This window comes from Rhinolophus ferrumequinum, chromosome 2 (genome assembly GCF_004115265.2).
Source record: "Rhinolophus ferrumequinum isolate MPI-CBG mRhiFer1 chromosome 2, mRhiFer1_v1.p, whole genome shotgun sequence".
Lineage (NCBI taxonomy): Eukaryota > Metazoa > Chordata > Mammalia > Chiroptera > Rhinolophidae > Rhinolophus > Rhinolophus ferrumequinum.
Window position 1 is genome coordinate 5,422,839 of NC_046285.1, and position 21,897 is coordinate 5,444,735.

The 21,897-nt window shown below is 35.5% G+C and overlaps 1 protein-coding gene across 2 annotated transcripts in view; it reads right to left on the bottom strand.

Annotated features, from left to right (window-relative positions):
• PLOD2 (procollagen-lysine,2-oxoglutarate 5-dioxygenase 2) overlaps window positions 1–21,897 on the bottom strand; it is a 90,942-nt gene that overhangs the window by 31,672 nt on the left and 37,373 nt on the right. For both annotated transcript variants that reach the window (XM_033087358.1, XM_033087368.1), the window contains exons 2-6: window positions 19,527–19,618; window positions 16,623–16,759; window positions 5,940–6,103; window positions 2,094–2,206; window positions 104–167 (exon numbers count right to left, since the gene is read on the bottom strand). In XM_033087358.1, the coding sequence (XP_032943249.1) occupies window positions 104–167; window positions 2,094–2,206; window positions 5,940–6,103; window positions 16,623–16,759; window positions 19,527–19,618 (570 nt within the window). The remainder of the gene's footprint in view (window positions 1–103; window positions 168–2,093; window positions 2,207–5,939; window positions 6,104–16,622; window positions 16,760–19,526; window positions 19,619–21,897) is intronic.

A 21,897-nucleotide genomic window follows, 5' to 3' on the forward strand; every position in this document is an offset into this window, starting at 1 on the left:
CATCGTAAACCTTAGCCCCAAAATGGATATAACAAAGGACAGACAGTTGAAAAGACAGGTGTCCATTTGTATACATGAGCAATCCAGTGTTTAGGAATCATACCTACAGCTCCATTTAAGGCCTGGAAAATTTTGCATTTGTGATCCAACGTGATGTTGATAGCTTCCTAAAACAGGAAAAGAGATAGCATTGAACATGAGAACAAAACAGTAAACAATACGTATTAGTATACTTTGCTCTCTTGGGGAATTTAAAGACCCTGCCTGTAAATTATTCCATTAATATTCTTCAGAAAGACAGAAAGATTAATTTTACAGTTGATGAAATTGGAGGATAAAGGGTATGGGAAAGTATCCATACTGTTCATTTGGAAATATTCAACTATTTCCACTCTCCAGCTTCTGACTAAATCTGCCCAGGGAATCGTTAGCAGAGCTAAAATGAATCACTGGCAATGTGTGTCCTTCTCTCTGGCGCAGGAACCAGCAAGAAGTGAGACGGCTGCTCCATCAGCCAGGATCCCCAGTGGACTACAACAAGTAGAAAGCCCTGCTGCCCTATAATGGACATGCCACCAGAGAAGTCAACCTCTGCTCGGTTAAACTGCTGGGGCTGCGGGTCATTATTCCAGCATAACTGCAGCGCTGCTGTAACAGATTGGTAATTAGTCGACCTGATCATAAAGACTAATCTGCTTGGCAAACCTTAGGATTCTCAGTGCACCAGTGTCTCAGCTCCATTGCTGTCACAATAATATCTCTAAACTTGTCTTCTCATACCATTCTGGATTGAATGTTTGTGTCCCCTCAAACTTCACACGTTGAATCCCTAACTCCCAGTGTGATGGTATTTGTAACTGGGGCTACTGGAAGGCAATGAAGGTTCAATTCAGGTTATGGGATAGCTGCCCTCATAAGAAGAGATACCAGAGAGCTCTCGCTCTCTCTCTCTCTCTCTCTCTCTCTCTCTCTCTCTCCACCCCCATCCCCACCATGTGATGACACAACAAAAAGGCAGCCATCTGCAAGCCAGGAAGAGTGCTCTCACCAGAAACTGACCATACTGGCAACCTGATCTCAAACTTCTAGACTCCAGAACTGTAAGAAAATAAATTTCTGTTGTTTAAGCCACCCAGTCTCTGGTATTTTGTTGTGGCAATCCAAGCAGACTAAGACACATGCTAACCAGGTAAAACGCTATGCTTAGAGAGAAACTTAAACAGGATTTATACAACTTAAAATATCACAAACCTAGCAGTGAGATTTCACAGGGAGCATCCTAGAGCAAAGACTAAAAGCCCTAGAACAAAGACTAAAGAAGACTCAAAGCCCTTCCTCAGCTGAATCACAGTAAGAAAAGATAAGCATCGGACGTTTCTCCTCCAGGCGAGACACCAAGTCCTCAGGCTCGCCATGCCTGGCTCACAAGAGAGGAAATAAAAAACAAAGATGAAGAAAAATAAACATTTGAAGAATAAAGTTTCTTAAGTATTAAGTGTCTAATGAAAATATTTAGATGACTGAAGTATTTATCTAAGAAACAAAAAGTTATAGTTGCAAGCTCACTGTAAAATGTACTTTAAAAAGAACTTGTTTTCTAATGACAGCACCCACAAATACACAGTGCAGTAAATTTTAGAACTGTATCAGTTCTATATAGAAAATTTATGAAACATTAACTTATATTAGGTAAATATATTAAAAATATTCTCAAATTAGAGAACTTTGGTTTTATTTTTCTCCGAAGTTCCATTTAACTCAATCTCAGGAATATTTTCTCTAGAGACTATGGAAGACTGCTATTGTCCCAAACAGTACCCCCTTAATTACAGAACTCAGATTTCTGAGTTCTATAAATATGCTTGAAATAAAGGACAAAATTTCCTTTGCATATTTTGTGTAGCCATGTAAATATATTCCAGACAAAGAAAAGTACGAGAAAGTATTTTGTGAGAAAAAGAGCTGACAAAACTGAGCTGGCCCCTTATTTACTATTCTGCCTGTTAACTGTCCAGAATGTGGATGCAATGGCTGGAGCTCCAGTAGCCATCTTGGACAAGGAGGTTACATTGAAAATGGGAGCCATTACATACCCTCTTCAGTGGATCGATGTAAATTTTAGTGTAAAAGAGCTGATCATCATCATTATCCTGTAGATGCCACTGTTGAACTATACGATTGACATATGGCGCATAACCAATAAATCCTGCAACACAACAGAGAAAGAATTCAGTATTCAAAGATCAAAACTCACCTCTACCGTGTTTCCCTGAAAATAAGACCGGGTTTTATATCAAGTTTTGCTCCAAAAGATGCATTAGGGCTTATGTTCAGGGGATGTCATCCTGAAAAATCATGCTAGGGCTTATTTTCTGGTTAGGTCTTATTTTGGGGGAAACATGGTATATTAATTCCCTTGACCTATTACACAGTTATAAAGCCATTAGGTGTAATCCTCGGGCTGGAACTTCACAGCTCATCATGAGAGAATATGAGTTATTGACAGTCCTTTGTTTTACATATAAATTATAATAGAGTGAGTTTTACTACCAGTTGCAAATCACAGACTCTTTTTGAATAAACACAGTCCCAAAATTAATCAACACAAGAGGGGGAACTAATGTTTTCCAAGGCTCCTAAGGGAAAAAGAGTTTAGGAAAGGGACAGAATACGACAGATTTTCTTTCTAGCCTTCTAAAATGCCCTTCTTGGATCCTTTATAGAGGAGTCTCTGTTTCTGAAATAAGAAAATCTCTACTACGGTGGTTTTAATGTCAGTGCCAGAGATGCTAACGCAATCAAAGGAATGTTGGAATTGTCACTGACTGCAAATATCCCAAAGAAATTTTGTATCTAGGACATTTGGGGATGTTTTTCTTTACTTGAACTAGTCGTTACTGTACTTGCTAAACCATTCTCCGGCTGGGTTTTGTGTGTCATAGTCTGGAGAAAGGAAGTCTAAAATTGGATCGTTCCCCTTGGCCTTGGAGCATATAAGCATTCAACTCGCCAATAACAGTTGTCTGTAAAAGACAGACAACAGGATCACTTTTCCCTCGTTTGAGTCTTCCTCTGGAGTTTCAGAAATGCTGCCAAGCTGCAATGTTTCATTGACATGCAATACTTTTTAAAAGGGACCGATTTTACTCCTGAGAATTGAAAGGAAACTTAATTTTTTACCCTCAAAATTAAAATTGCCTCTTAAGAATAAAAGAATTAAAAGAAATAGGTCCAGAACTTTATTTTACCTAGTGAAAACAAAACAAAAGAGAAACATGGCTAAACCAATCACTGGTGACTCATTTTTGTTATTTTTACTAAATAAAAATTTAAAAAATCAGAAAACACTGAAAAATAATACAATTTGTAATCCCAAAACTAATCTTCTGTGATGAAAAATATATGCAAGCAGACCATAACATTTTCAATGCTTTATATTACTGGTTTTCAAAAATTATGTTTCCTTATCTTTTTTATAAGTCCCAAACTTCCTTAAAAACTTACAAGGAATTACAGTTGACCCTTGAACAACACGGGTTTGAACTACTTGGATCTACTTAGATGTGGATTTTTTTCAATAAATATGCAGACAGCCTGCATATTCCTGGATTTCCTATCCTTGGATTCAGCCAGCAACAGATCAAAAACAGTATTTTCCATCCAAGACTGGGAATCCATGAATGCGTAGGGCCAACTGTATACATTCTTTTACGCCATTTTATATAAGGAACGTGAGCATCTGCAGATTTTACTACCTGCCAGGAGTCCTGGAACCAATTCCCCTCGGATACCAAGGGACTACTCTGTTTTGTGGGAGTCAAAAGTTCTATGTGAATTTTTGACTAGGCGATGGGGGTGGTCCAGTGCCCTTAATCCCGCGTTGTTGTAGGGTCAACTGTACATCCGTTTTCATAGTATGTGATATATATTTTATGATATATATTTTCTATTAAACTGCCGTATTATTTCAAACTAATAAAATTTCTAATATTCTGAAATTTTCCTCAGAAGGAAGTATGTTCACACTCCACGGTATTTTTTAAATGAAATGATATACCCAGAAATGAAACTCATGTGCCTTAAATAGCTTTCAATATGTCATTCATGAAATTACATAAACTTTTATCGAATGCATTTAGATTTTCTACTATCTTTTAATTATTTTGATGACAGAAAGCATAAGGATTATGTTTTGATGTCCTTGTATGATCTCTTTCCCACTTAAAAACACCTTTTCCTTAATTAAACTTGCTTACAAAGGTATTCACTTGGCAGTTTTTTGCTGTTTCCATAGTACTGTGCATCTATATGTAATTAAATTCCTGCATAGATATACCACTATCTAGATGAATTTACATATGATATTTCACTATGTATATTATGTTTGGAAAAATTAATAAATATAAAATAAAGCATCCCAGAGTTCCATAGCTAAATGGTTTTAAACTATGTAGGACTTAGGAAAGTTAAAAGGTAACCATACTGAGGACATGACAGTTTAGAGGTTTGGAGGTAGAAACAGCACCAATTTATAAATTCAAGCATTCAGATGGAGAAGTCAAAAGTGGAAAGTCCTCTTAGGGAGAGGCTTTGTCAGTGTATGAGCTAGAAATTTAAGAGAGAAAGACTGCTAAGGCCATGAGGACAGAGTGACCAATAGGCAAACCCTAGGTTCTGACTTGAAAACAAAAGTAAAATCCAAAGGTTCTCGATAGATTCAGAGAAAAGAAAATGGTCAAGAGATCCCCAAAACCATGAACTGTAGTTGTACTGAGATGGAGAGAAAAAGTGAGCTGAAACTAAACAGCACAAACTGGAATTTAAGGTTTTAGAAGTGTAATATTTATATGGGCTGAAAACATTCCAAGGTACAACTGTAAGAATGGGTTACTGAAATAGAAAGTACAGATGAATAGAGCTGAAATTGAGGTATCTCAGAGAAAGCAAATTACTTGCTAAAGGTTTCATTTCTGTAAGTGGCCTAGCCAAGCCTGGAATTCAGACATACGCTACCTCAAGCAGCACTTATTTAAACTGACTGAATAGCAAGAGTTAGATAGATACAGGTATAGGTATAGGTATAGGTACAGGTATAGGTACATAGACATAGATATAGATACAGATATAGATGTGTAAATCACCCCCCAAAATCTGTTCTCCCAATGTGGCTTGCAATTTCCAAGTTGGCAAAGAGCCAGCTTTCTCTAACGTGTCCCCTGTCTTATTCAGTGATATTTTCTGGACATACGTTCATATTAACTGCAGTCTAAGGAAAACATTTTGCAGTCATAATGTCCAAAGTCAAATTTTATTTTAGTTTATGAAAGGAGGGTGGGGAATGTGATAATTTGTCCCTTTAATTCATGGTGGCACAGCTGATGCAGCGTGTTAAGTATCCCCAGACACTCAATGTTGAATCTTTTTGAGTAGAGATTTCAAGACAAATCACTCATTTGACAAATCACTCGTTTACTACAATACTATTTAAAATACAGATAAAACTAAATCATGGCTATTTTTTAAAGCCATATGATTGTAGCGTGCACTTTCTCCTAAGTAAGAGAATTTACTAAACGCATTGTCCTACAGCCAGAAAATTCTCAATGGCACTATAATCAGAAGACCCAGATCCACATTGTTTTTCCTTTAACAACTGAATGTCTTAGGAAAAGTCACTTAAATTAGAGGAACATGGGTTTTCTCTTATAATTTGGAAATAATAAAACTGTTGTTAGGAACATCATATGATATGTGGGGAAAGGCTTTGTCAACTATAAAATACACTGTGGATTTTAAACCGATATAATTTTTCTATAGTAATAAGATAATGGTTATTTAAAACTCCGTGTCTATAGTTACATATTCCAAAGAAAAAAGCTTGTTTCATCAATATTTATAATCTACTATGACTTACACTACACTTTCTGCCAGGATCTTACCTCCAGAATTCAGGTAGCGTTTCCCAATGTGCACGACAGGATACTTGTCAGCGAGTCTTTTATCTGGCCACAGAATTCCATCTGCTGCAAAGACCACTTTGTGGTTTGACTTTTGGAACTTTTTTAGAACTTCCTCTGGACCACCAGCAAATATGACATCAAAGCTGTTTAGTAAAGGGGAAACAAGTTTTCAAATATACTTATCAGCATTTAGGCACAGAAACCAACAGTTTCTAATAAAAATCAGAATTTAGAATCCAACACAATATTAATACCAACTATCTGTAGACTACACCAAACAATTTTCCCTCAGCTTAAATTATATGGATTGTATTAAATTATTAGTGTTTGCATTATATTGGCAAATACAAGACAGCTTTTTTTTTAGTATTAGTCTTAATATTTTTTTAATAATCACTTATTCTCCAAAATCTAACACAGTATTAAATGTTAAATGTTAAAAAGTCAGTGACTTGCTGTCTAACTTAATATAGATACAATCATTTACAGAAGCTACCACTGTAACTGCCTAATGTTTAGTTTAATTTATACCCATCCATTATTTCTGAAAATTTCCTTATATTGAAAAAACGTGTCCAACTACTAAATGTCATCACTATTTATACATTAAATTTATATTTTAATCACTAGTTAGCCTGTAATCCTAAAATAAAGTGTACAGACAAGCACCTTTTTAAAGCTCAATAAATTTGAAAAAAAAATGTAAAAATTGACACCATGATTTAATGTCTATGGTTTTCCGGAGACTTTATTCCTCATAGTCTATTCACAGAATCACAATGACTTAACAAAATATGAAATATAAAAGCCACTACCTAATACCGTGTGTTTCCACTCTGCAATGTGTTCTCTATTCTTGCTACAACCACAGATTCTTTTGCATCATCATCATTATTATTATTATTATTATTATTATTTATATCAGAACACTTCAAGGCCACAAGTTTCCAAAAACGATGATTTAATGACTTAATCCCAGGTAAGAAACAGTAAGAGCACACCAATGCTCCTGCAACCAGCACCAGGTCTTCCTCCAGTCAGAAGTTGGGATGCACTGCTGCACCACCTGGACGGGAGAGTAAGGAGGCTGCGCCACCTGACGTTCTCAGCCAGACCTGCTCTCGAGTGGCTTATTACATACGCAAGGACAGTAGTAATGCATCAGGCAACATTTACTAACTTTCCCTATATGAATTATTTTATCAAAATAAAATATACTATTGCTCATCTCTATAAAAGCAGGAACCCAATGAAATTGTTTAATTACTTTAGCAAGAACAGTGTAAGTTTATACTTGTGGCAGAGATGCTGACTGACCCCACCCCCAACCCATATACATTCCCATGCCTTTATTTTCATAACAGAATCTCCCGTGTTAAATGAGCACATGGCCATCTTGCCAAAGACTACTGTGAAGCTAGATATGGCCACATGACAAAGTCTGTCCAATGAAATGTGAGTGGACAGTCTGTCATCTCCAGGTCCTGTGCTTTGGCCGGCCCTCTGCTTCCTCTCTCTCTCCCTTTCTCCTTTGTGGTGAAACAGACCTTACAAGTAAAACATAATTGACTCATATACCCTCACCATATAGTCTACTTCTGAATCTTGAGAAAAAACAAACGAACAAATGAAGATTCAAATGTTGTTAATGTGCAACTAAATTATGCCTACTAATTTCGTCGTAAATAGTAAAAATAGGGTCGGGATTGGAGAGAGACTATTTCTTTTCTTTTTAAATTGTCCTAGAGGATTTAAATGCTGTCATCTATTTTTATTTCAATTAAAGAAAACTAATAATTCAAAATTATACATATTTTGGTACATAGTTTTTTCTTTATTCCAGGATCAATAGGCAAGAAACTGTTAATACTACTAATAACAAAATCATAAAGTGACTCAGGGCATACCACGTGAAGTCTGCCAGTTGGGTTGCTAACCCCAGCTCTGCCACTTGCCATCTAAGTAACCTTAGACAAGTTAGTTACTTAAAGTCTTTATGCTTCATTTTCTTTATGTATAAAATGGAGGAGAAAGTAGCATCTATAACTCATCAAGTTATTGTAAATAAAAATAAAAATTGATAACAATACATGGTACACTAAAACAATTAATAAAGTTAACAAAAATTAATATTATTGTTACTAGAAGAAAGAGATTGAAGTAAGGGGGAGAGGAAGGAGGAAAAGTCCCCTTTACGTTTACATCAATCTGTAGTTTAAAATAATTTTATTTTTAGGCAGATACACATGTTTTAAGATAAATTTTAAAACAGAATAAATTTGATCTGACTGAAACCAACTTTTCCCTGCCTGTTTATATAAAAAAAAACTGAATTAATCTGATGTCACAAAGTAATTTATATAAATATATCAAGTTTCTGTTTTTCTTATAAGTGCAGCTGATTTCCTCAGTATGATCACTTTCAAATTCTGCCTCATAAAATAATCCTATCTTTTCTAACAAGGATATTTCCCTGAAGACTATTAGTTGTTATAATTTATTTTTATATTAAAGGTTAGGGAATAAGACCAATTTTATGGGTAACTGAGCCATGAGAAGCAAGGCAAACAAACCATACCTTCTGAATCTGATGCTGTCAGACAAGTTGAAGAGTAACTAACCCCAATGTCTTGTCTGGAGATGGAAAAGCACTTACTATGTCAGAATCATATGACTGGAGACTTGGGCCAAAGTGACTCAGAAATTTTGCAGGTAGCATCATGTATTCAAAGTTATGAATGCACAATTGGAAAGTAAATGTTTTCTGTCTTTAAAACCCTAGCAAAGGATACAATATCTGCATAGTGTACCTCAAACTATTAACAGAAGTCAATAGCTTAAAAAAGAGGACTTTTTTTAAGTTGTGGCAACTTTTACTTTTATAATTGAGTATTTTATAAGCATGCATTACCCTTACAACAGAACGCAATTATTTCAAAGCAAATTGTGAAGGCAAAAATTATCTTCACATAATTCAAATGAGAATTTGATTTCTTAAAAAAAACGTAAGGTTGCTGAAACATTCCCATTTTATTCCAGTGGCATGTGTTATTTCTGTGTTTACAGGTAACTATTTTAGAAAATCTCTTTGAACTGACTTAAAACTTTTCAAAAGGAAACAAAGTATTTCTACGTAAAATTCCTTTGGCCACAAAAACCCCAAATAGTCAATGTGGGGACAGAGCCCCAGAAAGCAGTTTCCAGGCTCTCGGCCTCATGTGGAAAGGTGCTGGCTCAGGTAGTAGATGGCCATCAGCTGTGGCTGGTTGGCCGTCAGCTGTAACCATTGAGCCATTGGCCACTGATATAACTGCCGCGGTTACGGAGGGAAGTCGAGGAGAGAGAAGGAGAGAGGAGGAGAGAGGAGGAGAGAGGAGGAGAGAGGAGGAGAGAGGAGGAGACTGGAGGAGAGTGGAGGAGAGTCGGTCGGTTGGCAGCAAAGCGGACAGCAGGTCGCACGTCGTGTAAACCCAGCCGCCAGTGAGACCACAGTGGTATGACTTCCCTACCTATGGCTCCATGGGTGTTCCTTTTTGGCCTCGCCATATCCTGCGTTCTTGTGTGGGGAGTGGGACCAGAGACCTCACAGGCCGCCCTGCGTGACAACTGGCGCAGCGAGCAGGGTCCCCTGCATGACAGTCAAGTTTTGTTTGTTTTTTTAATGTAAAAAGTTCACAAAAATAACTCTCATAGGAATTCAGTCCATTTAAATATGAAAATAAAATAAACCGTTCCATGGTTTACTGTGATAAATTTTCCTGGGTCCTGCCAAAACCATAAGGTTTCACCTTATGAGGTCATATCGAGTCCTGGACCACGTTTGTCAGTGTTCTGTCTCCTAAGACATAAATGAAACTCCTACAACAATTTTCCTCTGTGTTCCCCATTTCTGGGGCACCGTCAACCACACCGTCACCCAAACTGAAAATCTTTCATTCAACCTTACCTCCTACCTTCACTCATCAAATTTTTTACTTAATCTATTTAGCATTCGATTCCTCTCCACTCCCACTAAAAGACAGTGGACTAGATTAATGCAAAGACCCTACAAGCCTCCATATTACTCATCCCCTCTCCACTTCTAATGAAGACTGACCCTCTCCTGAAAACCATTTTGTGCCAGTCCCCAGACCAGATCAATGGTTCTCAAATATGGTCTAAAGCAGGAGTTAACAAATATTTACTATCTAGCCTTTTACAGAAATATTTAAGCTTTGAGAGCCACATGGTCTCTGTCACAATGACTCAGCCCTGTTGTCGTGGTGCAAAAGCAGCCATAGGCATTACATAAACAAATGGGCATGACTGTGTTCCTATAAAACTATACACAAACCAGGCAGTGGGCTGGACAACAGTTTACCTACCCTGGCCTATAAAATAAATAGTCTGAATGACTCAGCCTGACATTAATAACTTTCCATTAAATAGCCTGTTCTGAAGCCAAACTAAATTTTTTGATCTGTCATCCATGTCTTTACTCATGGTGTTTCCTCTGCTTGGCATGGCATTTCCTAGTCAGGTCCAAACTATTCCCCCGCAAGGCCCATTTCAATGTCACCTCCTCTTCAAACCTCCACTTCATTACTATAAATCGAAAAGATCATTTCCTTCCTCTTAACTCCCACAGCTCTTTTCCTCTCCCCTTTCATGGAACATTTTATTTTTTGCTTTCATCATGCTGGTAGTGCCTGTCTTGTACCAGACTGTGTGTTCTTCTTTCAGACGCCAGATCCACGTCTCCATTCATGTGTGTATTCCTCTACTTTGTACTTGGAAGATTGTCAATAAATACTGGTTGAACAAATGAATGAATAAAGAATGACTGAATCATCCCAAGTCTCCACAAGAAGCAAAAGCTACTGGGTATCCAAAAAGAGACAACAAGAGTTCCCTAATCCCTTTTATTTGTTCCTCCCCATTCTAACACTTTCCTCATCATCAACGCTATAAACTTAAGCCCAAAGCTATAATTATCCAAATTATTAGAGGCTACTGTTTAAAAGTTAAAGTCTGATGAAATTGAAGCACACAAGTAGCAACATATCTTTAATCATATCTTCACCTTAAATACATGTACATATTTCCATAGCTAATTAATACCATAAACCAATACTATGGAACCTCCCCTAAATGCTCCCAGCAAAAGAAAAAACAGTTGAAAATGTCCACCCAGTTGAACTTGCAGAATAAATTGCAATAAAATCATAGTGAAAATGATTAAAATTTATTGGAGGAATTTTGGAGGAAGGGTAAGGAATTAGCTTGTATAAAGTAGGTACTTACATTAAAAATGAAATATTCCTGGGAGGATTTTCCTTCAAATGGAATATAATTTTGTTTCCTGAGCAGAGAACTCTTACTGGGGCTGGGTAGAGGTAGGAGTCAGTGAGGAAAGGCCTACCTGGAGGGTTATTTTCTCCAGACTATTTTTTGAGAGTGGCCTACGGCTGGAGTGACACCTGCAGAGAGGGCAGCTACGGAGTGAATGGTGGGAAGACATCAAAATGCTCACATGGCTAGCTACTTGTGGGGCCATGAATCATCATCACTGGCTGTTTCTGGATCAGTCTCATTATTTTTTACATAAATGGTTAATAAATGGTTAACTTGGGGCGGCTGGTTTGCTCAGTAGTTAGAGTGCAGTGCCTATAACATCAGGGTCGCCAGTTCAATTCCCACTTGGACCAGTGAGCTGCGCCCTCCACAACTAGATTGAAAACAATGACTTGACTTAGAGCTGAGCTGTGCCACCTACCACTAGATTGAAAAAAAAAAAAAGACTTGACATGGAGCTGTTGGGTCCTGGAAAAACACATACGTCCCCAAGAAAAAAAATAAATAAAAATTAAAAATAAATCTTTAACTAATGAAAATCTCCCTTTAGTTTTAAAACGAGAGTTACATTTAATATCTGCAACACTAGTACTTTAAAATCTGACACATATTTTGTGCACAAGTATTCACTGAGTCAATGAATTAAAAAAAAATCCTTTATTTTTAATCCCTAGAATTTATTATTATGTAGCTAGACAATGCCAGATACAACATATAGAAAGCTATGATAGAAAACTGTATCCAGAGGGCAAGGTTTCTGTACCCCCACCAGTCAGACCCCATCTGGCCACAACAGCTAGCACCGTATTTTGCACTTAAAACAGATATTTAGTACATGTTTACTCAAACAAACTAAATTCAAGGAGTAAATTATCTGGTTTTGGAAAAACAAAAACAAACAAACAAACAAAAAAAAAAATATATATATACACACACGTACATACGTGTGTATATGTATATGTATCCACACACACACACACACATAGAACAGGCAAATTAATGTCATGCAAGAGTAACATATACCAATATAGATATACATAAACACCCAATGCTTCTTTCGCATATAATCTGTTTCTTCCTCATTCCAACATTCCAACTAATATACTCAGTAAATATTAACAACAACATTTGAACAATCTGAAAAAATAAAAGTCACTTATTTCCTATATAATTTCTAAAGATATTTCACTATTCTGGATAAGCCAGAAGGCAGTGCGATATATTTAAGTGACAGCTAATGACTCAATCTTTCCTTCAAAAAAAAAGGAAAAAGGAAAAAAGCAGTATAGAAACAGAACTTTGATGTGTTTTGGCTTTCCTTCATCCTCATATAATGAAATGTTGTCCATCGCTAATGACTACGTTCTTTGTGTCTGCACACTTAAATTGTCATCACTGCCAGGATGGAGGAGTCCATCAAATAAATCTGCCATAGTTTGTTAAAATTAGAGCCACCATACTTGAAATGCTTTGCTTTCAGAAAATTTTTACTCTGTGTCCTGTATAAACTATGTAAGACAATATAAAATGCACGTATCCTGGGTATGTTATCTGAATTATGTGTCATAAAATGTTAATTTCCTAGAAAAAAAATAAGACAGGATTTGGTCACCTGTATAATTGTCATAAATATACTTATGACAGTAACAAAATCACAAAAGTATTTCCACAATTAGCAAATTGTTCCAATAAAGCAATCTCTCACAATTTTCTGAAAGAACATGATTCTAAGGAGATTATGTCAACATTCAAATTTTTCAAAGACATACATTTTTTCTTCCAAATTAGATTTCTTCAGTTTGGTTGCAGAATTAGTATAATATGAGAATTCCTTGAGTGTATGATATGTGTTTGTCTCTTTTTCTGTAGTGTTAAGTTTAATGTCTGGATCACAGTTTGTGCTCCAGACTTGTATCTTGAATGTAAAGTGAAAAATCCGCTCACTGATCTCACTTTTTCCACAAAATAATATTTAATTAGCAACCAAAAGAAACAAACATTGGCTGACACATGACAGATTAGAACCAACAGCATCATTTTCATAGTTTCTAATCTAAATTCAATCTTTTAATAATCTCAATCTTTGAGATTTAGAAAATTTGGATGTTTTCCTGCCTTCAGTAGTTATTCTATTTCTCCAAATGAAAAAAGAAAAACAATCTTTAAAAAGTTTCAAAGCATCCACCTTATTTCTCCCTCTTGAAAGATGTTTCTCCCTCTTTTAATGCAATTTACTATTACCTAATATTTACTGATTCTTTGCTATTTACCCTAATGATATGTAAATTAGTTACAGCCCCTAGCTTCCCTGTCTGAAATATGTAAGAAATTATTATTCAATTAGTGAACAGAAGCTAGCAATATACAATCAAGGTGATAAGGCATATAGGCTAATAGCAAAGATTTGTGTGACTAAGACTACCCCTCAATTTTCAGCCAGTGTTTATTTATTTTGGATCAATCTCCCAGACCAGAGCCACCTAGAAAACTGCTATACTAATGGCTTTATTTTATATTCATTTTAATTCTACATTAACTTTTGTATTATAACATTGACTACCATTCCAGTCTTTTAAGTTGTTTTCCTTACTGTTATCATTAGGTAGCAAGAGCCTATACATTACAAAGTCAATTCCTTTATCTTACTTCAAAGTCATACAGTTAATCGCCTTTAAACAAATATTTAAATGAATCAGGAGTTTCTATAAATAATCTAAATAAATCCTTGGGTAGATATTCTCATACAGGAAATCCTCCTTTTGGTGAGGCCAATAACCACCACCGAGTATGTCTTTCAAATATTTCATATACTGGGAGTGTTTCAAAATGAAGCATATCAGCATTCTGATTAATGGCGTTAATATTTAGTGCCGCCAAAAAATATAAAGGTCTGCTCAGTCCAAATTCACACTCAAATAGTTGCACCAACTTTATTTCTAACTACTTTTCTTTTGAAGAATTTTCTTATGTCTAAAAGAAAAAGAATAAAACAAATAACCAAAGTTTTTATTAGGCATTTATCTGATCGCCAAAAGGATTCCATCACATGATTATTTTAGGATCTGAACTCTGCTGGTTTATATTTTACTGTACTCAGCACAGATATAAGTTTATAGGAATAAACCTTTAAGTATATAAATCTTTGTATTTTTTTCATATAGTAGTGACCCATGCTTCCAAACAGCTAATGATTACAGTTGAATTGTCCTCAAAAAAAATCATGTAATAGGAATTTGTTTATTAAAATTAATACATTCTGAATTCTAGCCTCCACCAGATGTAAGTGTAGTTAAGAGACTGGCAATTTTGTTATAGAATGGTATCCTATTTCAAGCAATTTACAAACAGCCTAATTCGTTTCTCCATAATCATCAATTGCACTGATCACTCTGTATACAATATTTTTTTAAAGGTGTTGCTTAAAAAAATAAATAAAAGGGGAAAAAAGCTCTAAAGTGGCACCAATTTTCCATCCCTCTTTTCCTTGTTTACTTTCTCATCATCCGTAGGTTATGATAATCCGTAGGTTATCATCCAAGACAGACTAGGTAAGTGATGATGAAGAAAATGTTAATGATTCTTCTTAGACCATGGCTTGGCTGAGATGCACCTGCATGTTTTCAGTTAGCTGGCTGTTCTCACAGAGGAAGATGTCAGAATTTTTTTCTGTTTGGTTCACTGATCTATTCCAAACACTAATAGCATCAGGCACACACATGCCTTCCATTAAAATGTTATTGTCAGGCGGCCAGTTGGCTCACTGGTTAGAGCACAGCGCTCATAATACCAAGGTCACTGCTTCGATTCCCACATGGGCCAGTGAGCTGCGCACTCCACAACAAGATTGGGAAAAAAAAAAAAAAAATGACTTGACTTGGAGCTGATGGGTCCTGGGAAAACACCGTTCCCCAATATTCCCCAATTAAAAACAAAATTAATTTTAAAAAATTTTATTGTCATCTTTTTTATCAAGCTCGGTCTTAAAATATCATCTAAATAAACAAATGCAATTTCAGTCAGTCTTCAGATATGTCACAGAGTCTCTTTCCTCATTAGAAACAAACTGGCTCCTTATTAAACCAGTTTCTTCCAAGGCTAACTCTTAGATGAGGGTGGCAGGAGAGGGAATGGGATAGGAGAGTTAAGGTAGAGCAAAACGAGTTCTTCCTGAAATGCAAAAAGAGGCTTGAAAATCTAAATCCGTTACTGGGTTATATGTGTTAAATTATACAAGGAGACTCTGCCTCAAGGTCAAAATCGAAATATACATGTGGCAAGTTCAAGATGACCAAAATAGCTGTTTGAAATCCACAGTAATTTTAAACCAAAACATACTCAATATCTAATCCAAACAGTTATAACCTCCTACTTTTTTTCCAAGAATAAACGAATAATAGATTCTGTAGAAAAATTCCCGATACACAAGTTAATACCAGCTATACCACATATCATGTTGCAAGAATAAATAACTATAAGCAGAACTTAATTTTCTTTCCCTAGGAGATATTAGGGAAATTCTAAAGCCGCAGGTACATGGATCCTTTCAAAACTTTTAAGTGTTGATGACACGAGGAATTCATTCTGTCTATTTTCATTTCAAAATTTCTCACTTTGTTATTTACACTTTTGCATAAAAAGCATTAGTCTTACTTTCATCTAAAATAATTTATGATTTGGGATTTTCATATTGAGGGAGAGATATAAATAAACTTTCCTAAGTTAGAGGGGAAAATGCAAGGGGATTTCAAATGAGTAATCAATGACCAAACCATAAAGATAAAAAATGGTAGAGAAAAATGGAATAAGGTGCCAACAACAAACGATTCATGACAACTTGACATTATTAAAAACATGTAAGAAGAAGGTAAAGAAAGACAGTGGACACTCAAAATTAAGTAGGAGTAAAGTAAAGTAGTAAACAAAGAGATTTACACATTGGAAAGGTTTTTCTTAATAAACACAGGCTTTCTTCCTTCTCACTGACAACTTTACATGATCTATTTCCTCCTGGTGGACCAGAATCCTGTGAGTTACTCTCTATAGAAAAACTCAGCCTGACCTTTATTTCATCTCTAAATCAAGATTAAAACATGAATTTCACAAAAACGTTAGTTCATTTTCTCACTGATGTTTCTGGCAACTCATCAAATTTGATCATATTACATACCTATGACAGACCATGGTTTTATAATTATAAGTAAAATTTACTTTTTAAAACAATAATTCCTTGTGAATAAAATGATTGAATATACAATCTGCACATATGGATTTCAACTCTTAAAAAATAATTTAATAGAGACTGAAAAATCCACAGGTTATTTCTCTTACCATTCAGTAAACAAGACAACCAGATCCTCTTGACTGGCATACTGTTCCATAACTTCTTTCATTAATCTGACTTTTTGGCCCCCTCCAATACTATTAATTCCATCACCACCTCTCCACTCTTCTCCTTGACCAAGGACCTATAAATGAAATCAACATTTCATCCCTGAACAAAATTCAAATAACAGTATCACAAAAACTGGAAGTCATCAGCAATTCGCATAGTATTACATAGTAACCACTCTGTAAACGTTTCACTAAATCATGATACTAGAAAGAAAACAACTTGATCCCTAGGTCAGGTCATAATTCTTCAGTGTTATCCACCCTATGAAATGGCATTCCTCATTTCACCATTTCAAAAGTAGAGTATAATGGGGGGGACACAAAAAGTATTTTTCATATTTTATTTCTACTTGTTCAGATTAAAAGAAAATGAAGAAAGTTTCCATCTCACTTTTCAATCTGGAAGGAAATCTGTATGATGAACTCTGAAAGCCCTGGGAGCTCAGTGACTCTCGACCAGCCCTTAAGAAATTTTCCCACTGAACCAAAATGGGTCGGTCATTCAGGGAAACACAGAGAGCGTCAAGTCAAATATCATCTTCTTTACCTCATCCATCACCCTCAAAAGCTTAACAGTAATTCATCAGTGTGAGACACTGGCTAAGCACAACTAAGCAGGGGGACTTGGAGCCATGCTTGTCACATTGGCTTTGGCCTTGGCAGCTGGCTCTCAAATGTGCGCGTTGACACACCTGGCTGTGAGGGAGCAGGAAGTAGCCCCCTTGCCCTAATACACGCCTTCCATCTTTGTTTCATCAAAACAAAGCCAGGAGTTCCCGAAATCATGGTATATACTACCGTGTTTCCCTGAAAATAAGACCAAGTCTTATATTAAGGTTGGCTCCAAAAGACACATTATGGCTTATGTTCAGGGGATGTCATCCTTAAAAATCATGCTAGGGCTTATTTTCCGGTTAGGTCTTATTTTGGGGAAAACATGGTAGGACATTTGTGAAATTAAGGGGGAATAAAATTTAAAATAAACACAAAAGAAAAGGATAAAATAATATTATTAGTTCCAATTTTACTTAACATCAAGCCCAATATAAACCTGGTTGGCAAAGCCCAGTGGGCACCCAGCCTCAGCTCTCTAGGTACCACTTCCTCACTACCTATACTGAAGGGTGGAGGAAAACTGTAACAAAGAAAGCTCAAACTACTGTGTGTCTGGATTCCTATCGGGGCTAACCTAGTACATGGATTCATTTTTGCCCTAAAAGGTGGCCTCCTCTGGCCCTGAGGTTTATCACACTTCATTCCACAACCCTTCTAGACTACCCTGATACCACATACCGCGTCTAGCCACATCTGAGAGCTTCTCTGTACCGTGCACTATGCTATGCTCCATCTGTAGTTTTGTTTCACTAAATCAGTGTGTCAAACCTGAGCTTGCATCTGATCCCATGGAGGGCTTGTGAAAACACAGACAGCCGCATCCTGCTGCCAGCTTCAGTGACTCAGTCGGTCTGAGGCGGGGCCTGAGAATCTTTCCTTCTATTTTCCAGACCACAATGATGCTGGTGGTCAGTCTGCACCTGGGCAGCCACTGCATTTCATGATGGGAAGACAGCAGGAGGATCAAAAACTCCTGTCAAACAGGACTGCGGTCCAAGAAGGGACACTTTATTATAGCTCCGTAGCCTGGGGCAAGTTTTCCTCACCCATCAACAAAGTAGTATCTACCTTACAGCATAGCTTATATCAAGTTCCTAACATGGTGCCTTGCACAAAAAAACCATTCCACGCTCTCCCCAGGCTGAACCCTAACTATCCCCTTTGTTGGATTTCATCATTATTTTACCCTGATTTTTCTGTTACTTCCATTGTGCCTTCCATCAGTGCATACTACGATCCTAAGAAACTTCTAACATTTTTCATTTATCCTTCATTAAACATCTAGCTATTAACACTAGATCTCTTTTCCAGCAAAAAAAAAAAAATTAGCCTCCTTAATAACTGTTCTACATTAACATCTGAACCTAGTCATCTAATGGCAGTAAATACTACCTTCTTTCTTTCGACATTACATATTGGAACAGCTCAGTTTTTCCCTAGGCAAAGCAACCCCGCCCCTTTTCTCCTTATTATATTTTTCTTTTTTGTAAATCTGCAAATTTGTTTGTTTTCCTATCCGGAATTCCTCCCCATTCTCCTCTTATGTGTGGAAAAGATATGGCTAACAGACCCTCATTTCTATTAAAAAATAAATAATTTTTTTAAAAAATGCCTTTCACAGCTCAGTTTATTAGTTCTACCAAATTCCTCATTTCTTCTGATCATTTATCAATGAGCTATTCCCCTGGAGAAAAGTCTTCTAAAACCTTTTTATATTTTTTAATGTTCCCAAATCCCTCTAACATAAACAAAAAAACAGGAAAAGCAACTCTCCATAATGAAACAGAAAAGGCATCCTTTTCAGCCATATTTCCAATTCTCTGCAAACAAAGAAACACACTATGGCAGACAAACACATTACAGGAAAGAATTCTTCTAAGTGAAAAAGAATACTATCAAATCTTAGTTATGTTCTGTTTATCCATGATCCCCCCAAAAGAAATATAAATGTAAAAATACATAAACATTTTTCTGCTATTTTATAAACAAGTTAATACAAAGCATTATCACGCATTAAGAAATGATTGTCTGCATGGCAGAATTAATAAGGCCAAATGTATCTTTAAAACAATTAAGTATATATAAATTAATAGCAATTGTGTAACCAAATTCCATCTTCCTTCTGTGGATTACAGATTAGGCTGTTGTTATGGTGGTTGTTATAAAAAATGTATTTTAGGCACATAATTTAATAAATATCTCCATGAATTAAATGGCATACCGTACCTTCACAGTATAATTGAAGTATTTGGCTGACTGCATAAATCGATGGAATCCATCACTTTCTTTTGTTGCTACAGTGATGACTAATAATTTATCTGCAAAGACAGAAAGAAACAACATGAGGTGGTTTACCAAGAAGTTAAATGCTCCCACTTTACAACTCACTCTAGTGATCAGAGACCTCATTAAACCCAAGGGAGTGCGCTGGCTGTTAATCTACATACGGCGAAACAAAGAGCCATTGAGAACACAGGCAACTCAGATTGGTTACACTACTGTCAAACGATCAACCATCAAATAATGGTAAGAAAGTACATTAATACTTTAGGATAAGCATGCCCTCGACAGAGAATTTCAACATTTAGAGGAACACTTCCATAAAATACACAAAGTTTTCATCTGTAAAAACAGACTCTCCTAGATATTATCTAATCAACCAGCTTCATTGTTACCTAGAAATCATTTGTTACACTCATCACTGAGGCTGGAAGCACATTATATTACTCAAAACACTAACATGCACAAAAAGAATACATCTAATCATCAGACTAATGCTAATTTTTTAAAATAAATTACAATGAATTGGGAGTAAATATTTAGAAACAGAATCTTAACTTTTTCCTATCAATGATTTTTTGTACATGAAAAGTCTCTAAACGCAGCATTTACATCACCTTCAGTGTTTTGTTTTTTTTTCTTTAAAGAATAAAAGGAACCAAAATTAGCCCTAGTGCTTTTAGTCACCACTTTATATTGTATTATTGTGTTTATATTGTATTATTTTCAATCCAACATAACACTCCTTAGTAGAAGTAGATAGATTTAAGGGGTCATTTCAAAATACCAGTAGGAGCTATTAAAGAAAATGCTTATTAGGAAAAGATATTGCAAAATGCATAAAAGAAACAACTGCATCAGCAAATGCCAAAGGTGCTAAAATATTAAAAACAACAACAACAACAAAAAAAAAAAAAAAAACAACCTGAGGTTATTGGAGGACAAGTGGGCTAAGAAAACAAAACTAAAATCTTTTTGACATTCTAAGCGTTGGCATTGGGCCATATCATTTGATTCTCACTTGACTGTTATCAATAAGAAAAAACTCAGGTCTTAAGTATCCCCTAAGCAATAGACAATCATTGAAAATAGTATTAATGTATTATAGGAATCAATTACAAACAGTTTCATGACCCAAAGTAATCATCAAATTTTGAATAATTTAACAAAAAAACTTAAATGCAATACACATAAATTAATAAAATCATTCATTAGTCAACCCAAAAAAGGAAAAAACATTTCCATTAAGATAAATATGTTAAGAGGTATTTCTCACATAATATTCACCATTATGAGAAATAAATATTCAAGAAAAAATAAGTCATTTTCATAAAGTTGTCAGGCCCTAAGTAAATATACTTTAAGAGTACTTTTTCAATTAAGTATTCTCCTTTATTAAAAAAAAAAATTGTAATGCTTCAAACAGTGCTTAACCAATTAAGAAAATCTGATGTTACCATTCACAAAAAATTTTGAAATAGTGAATACCAGATTTTATTTTATAAGAGTGAGGAACATGCTTTTTAAAGTCTCTTTTCTCTGTAATAAAATGACTCTTTAAAGATAACTTTCTTTCTTAACATTTTCCATATAAATCAGAAGAATTAGCTACAAGTTTAGATTTTGACTGGATAGAGTGTTACACCCACCATTTCCAGTACAAAATGAACAGCAAGGATTTCCTCAGCCTTAATAGGAAACATAATGTAGACTAGACCCTTGGGTAGACAGGTATGTTACCTAATCCAACACTCAGAAGGCAAAACTAATAACATGTAGTCTGCATCTGGCAAACTTATGCCAAGTAAGTATCCCTGTTGTTTCAATATCGTTGCTAATTACAAAAATAATAAGAAATATTGTTAAATAAAGGTATATTTAATAACATTATATATAAACACCTATTTCCTCTCACCTGCTAATCAGTATCATTACTGTGATGACAAATAAATCTTACTTATTTGGAGAAAGTAGAAGAAAGTGCTGGCATGTAACCCTCACAAGCTCTCACCAACTAATTCAGGAATCCAACTTGTTCGACTTGTTCACCGTTTATGAAGTGCTCTTGTCAAAAAATTTAACCTAAATTTGATAAAGGTTTCACTAAAATTTGCACTACGAAATTATTCAAAATAAAAAGAAAAGCTGATTGAACTATTAAATCAATGGCAAATGTGAAAAAAGGGAAGGGAAACTGTTATGGTATATATAACAGAATTAAGAGACAATTCAACCAAAGGTAAATCATGGACTTCAGTTGAGTCCTGATTTGAAAAACTAACTGCAAAAACGTATTTATGAGAAAATTAGGGAAATC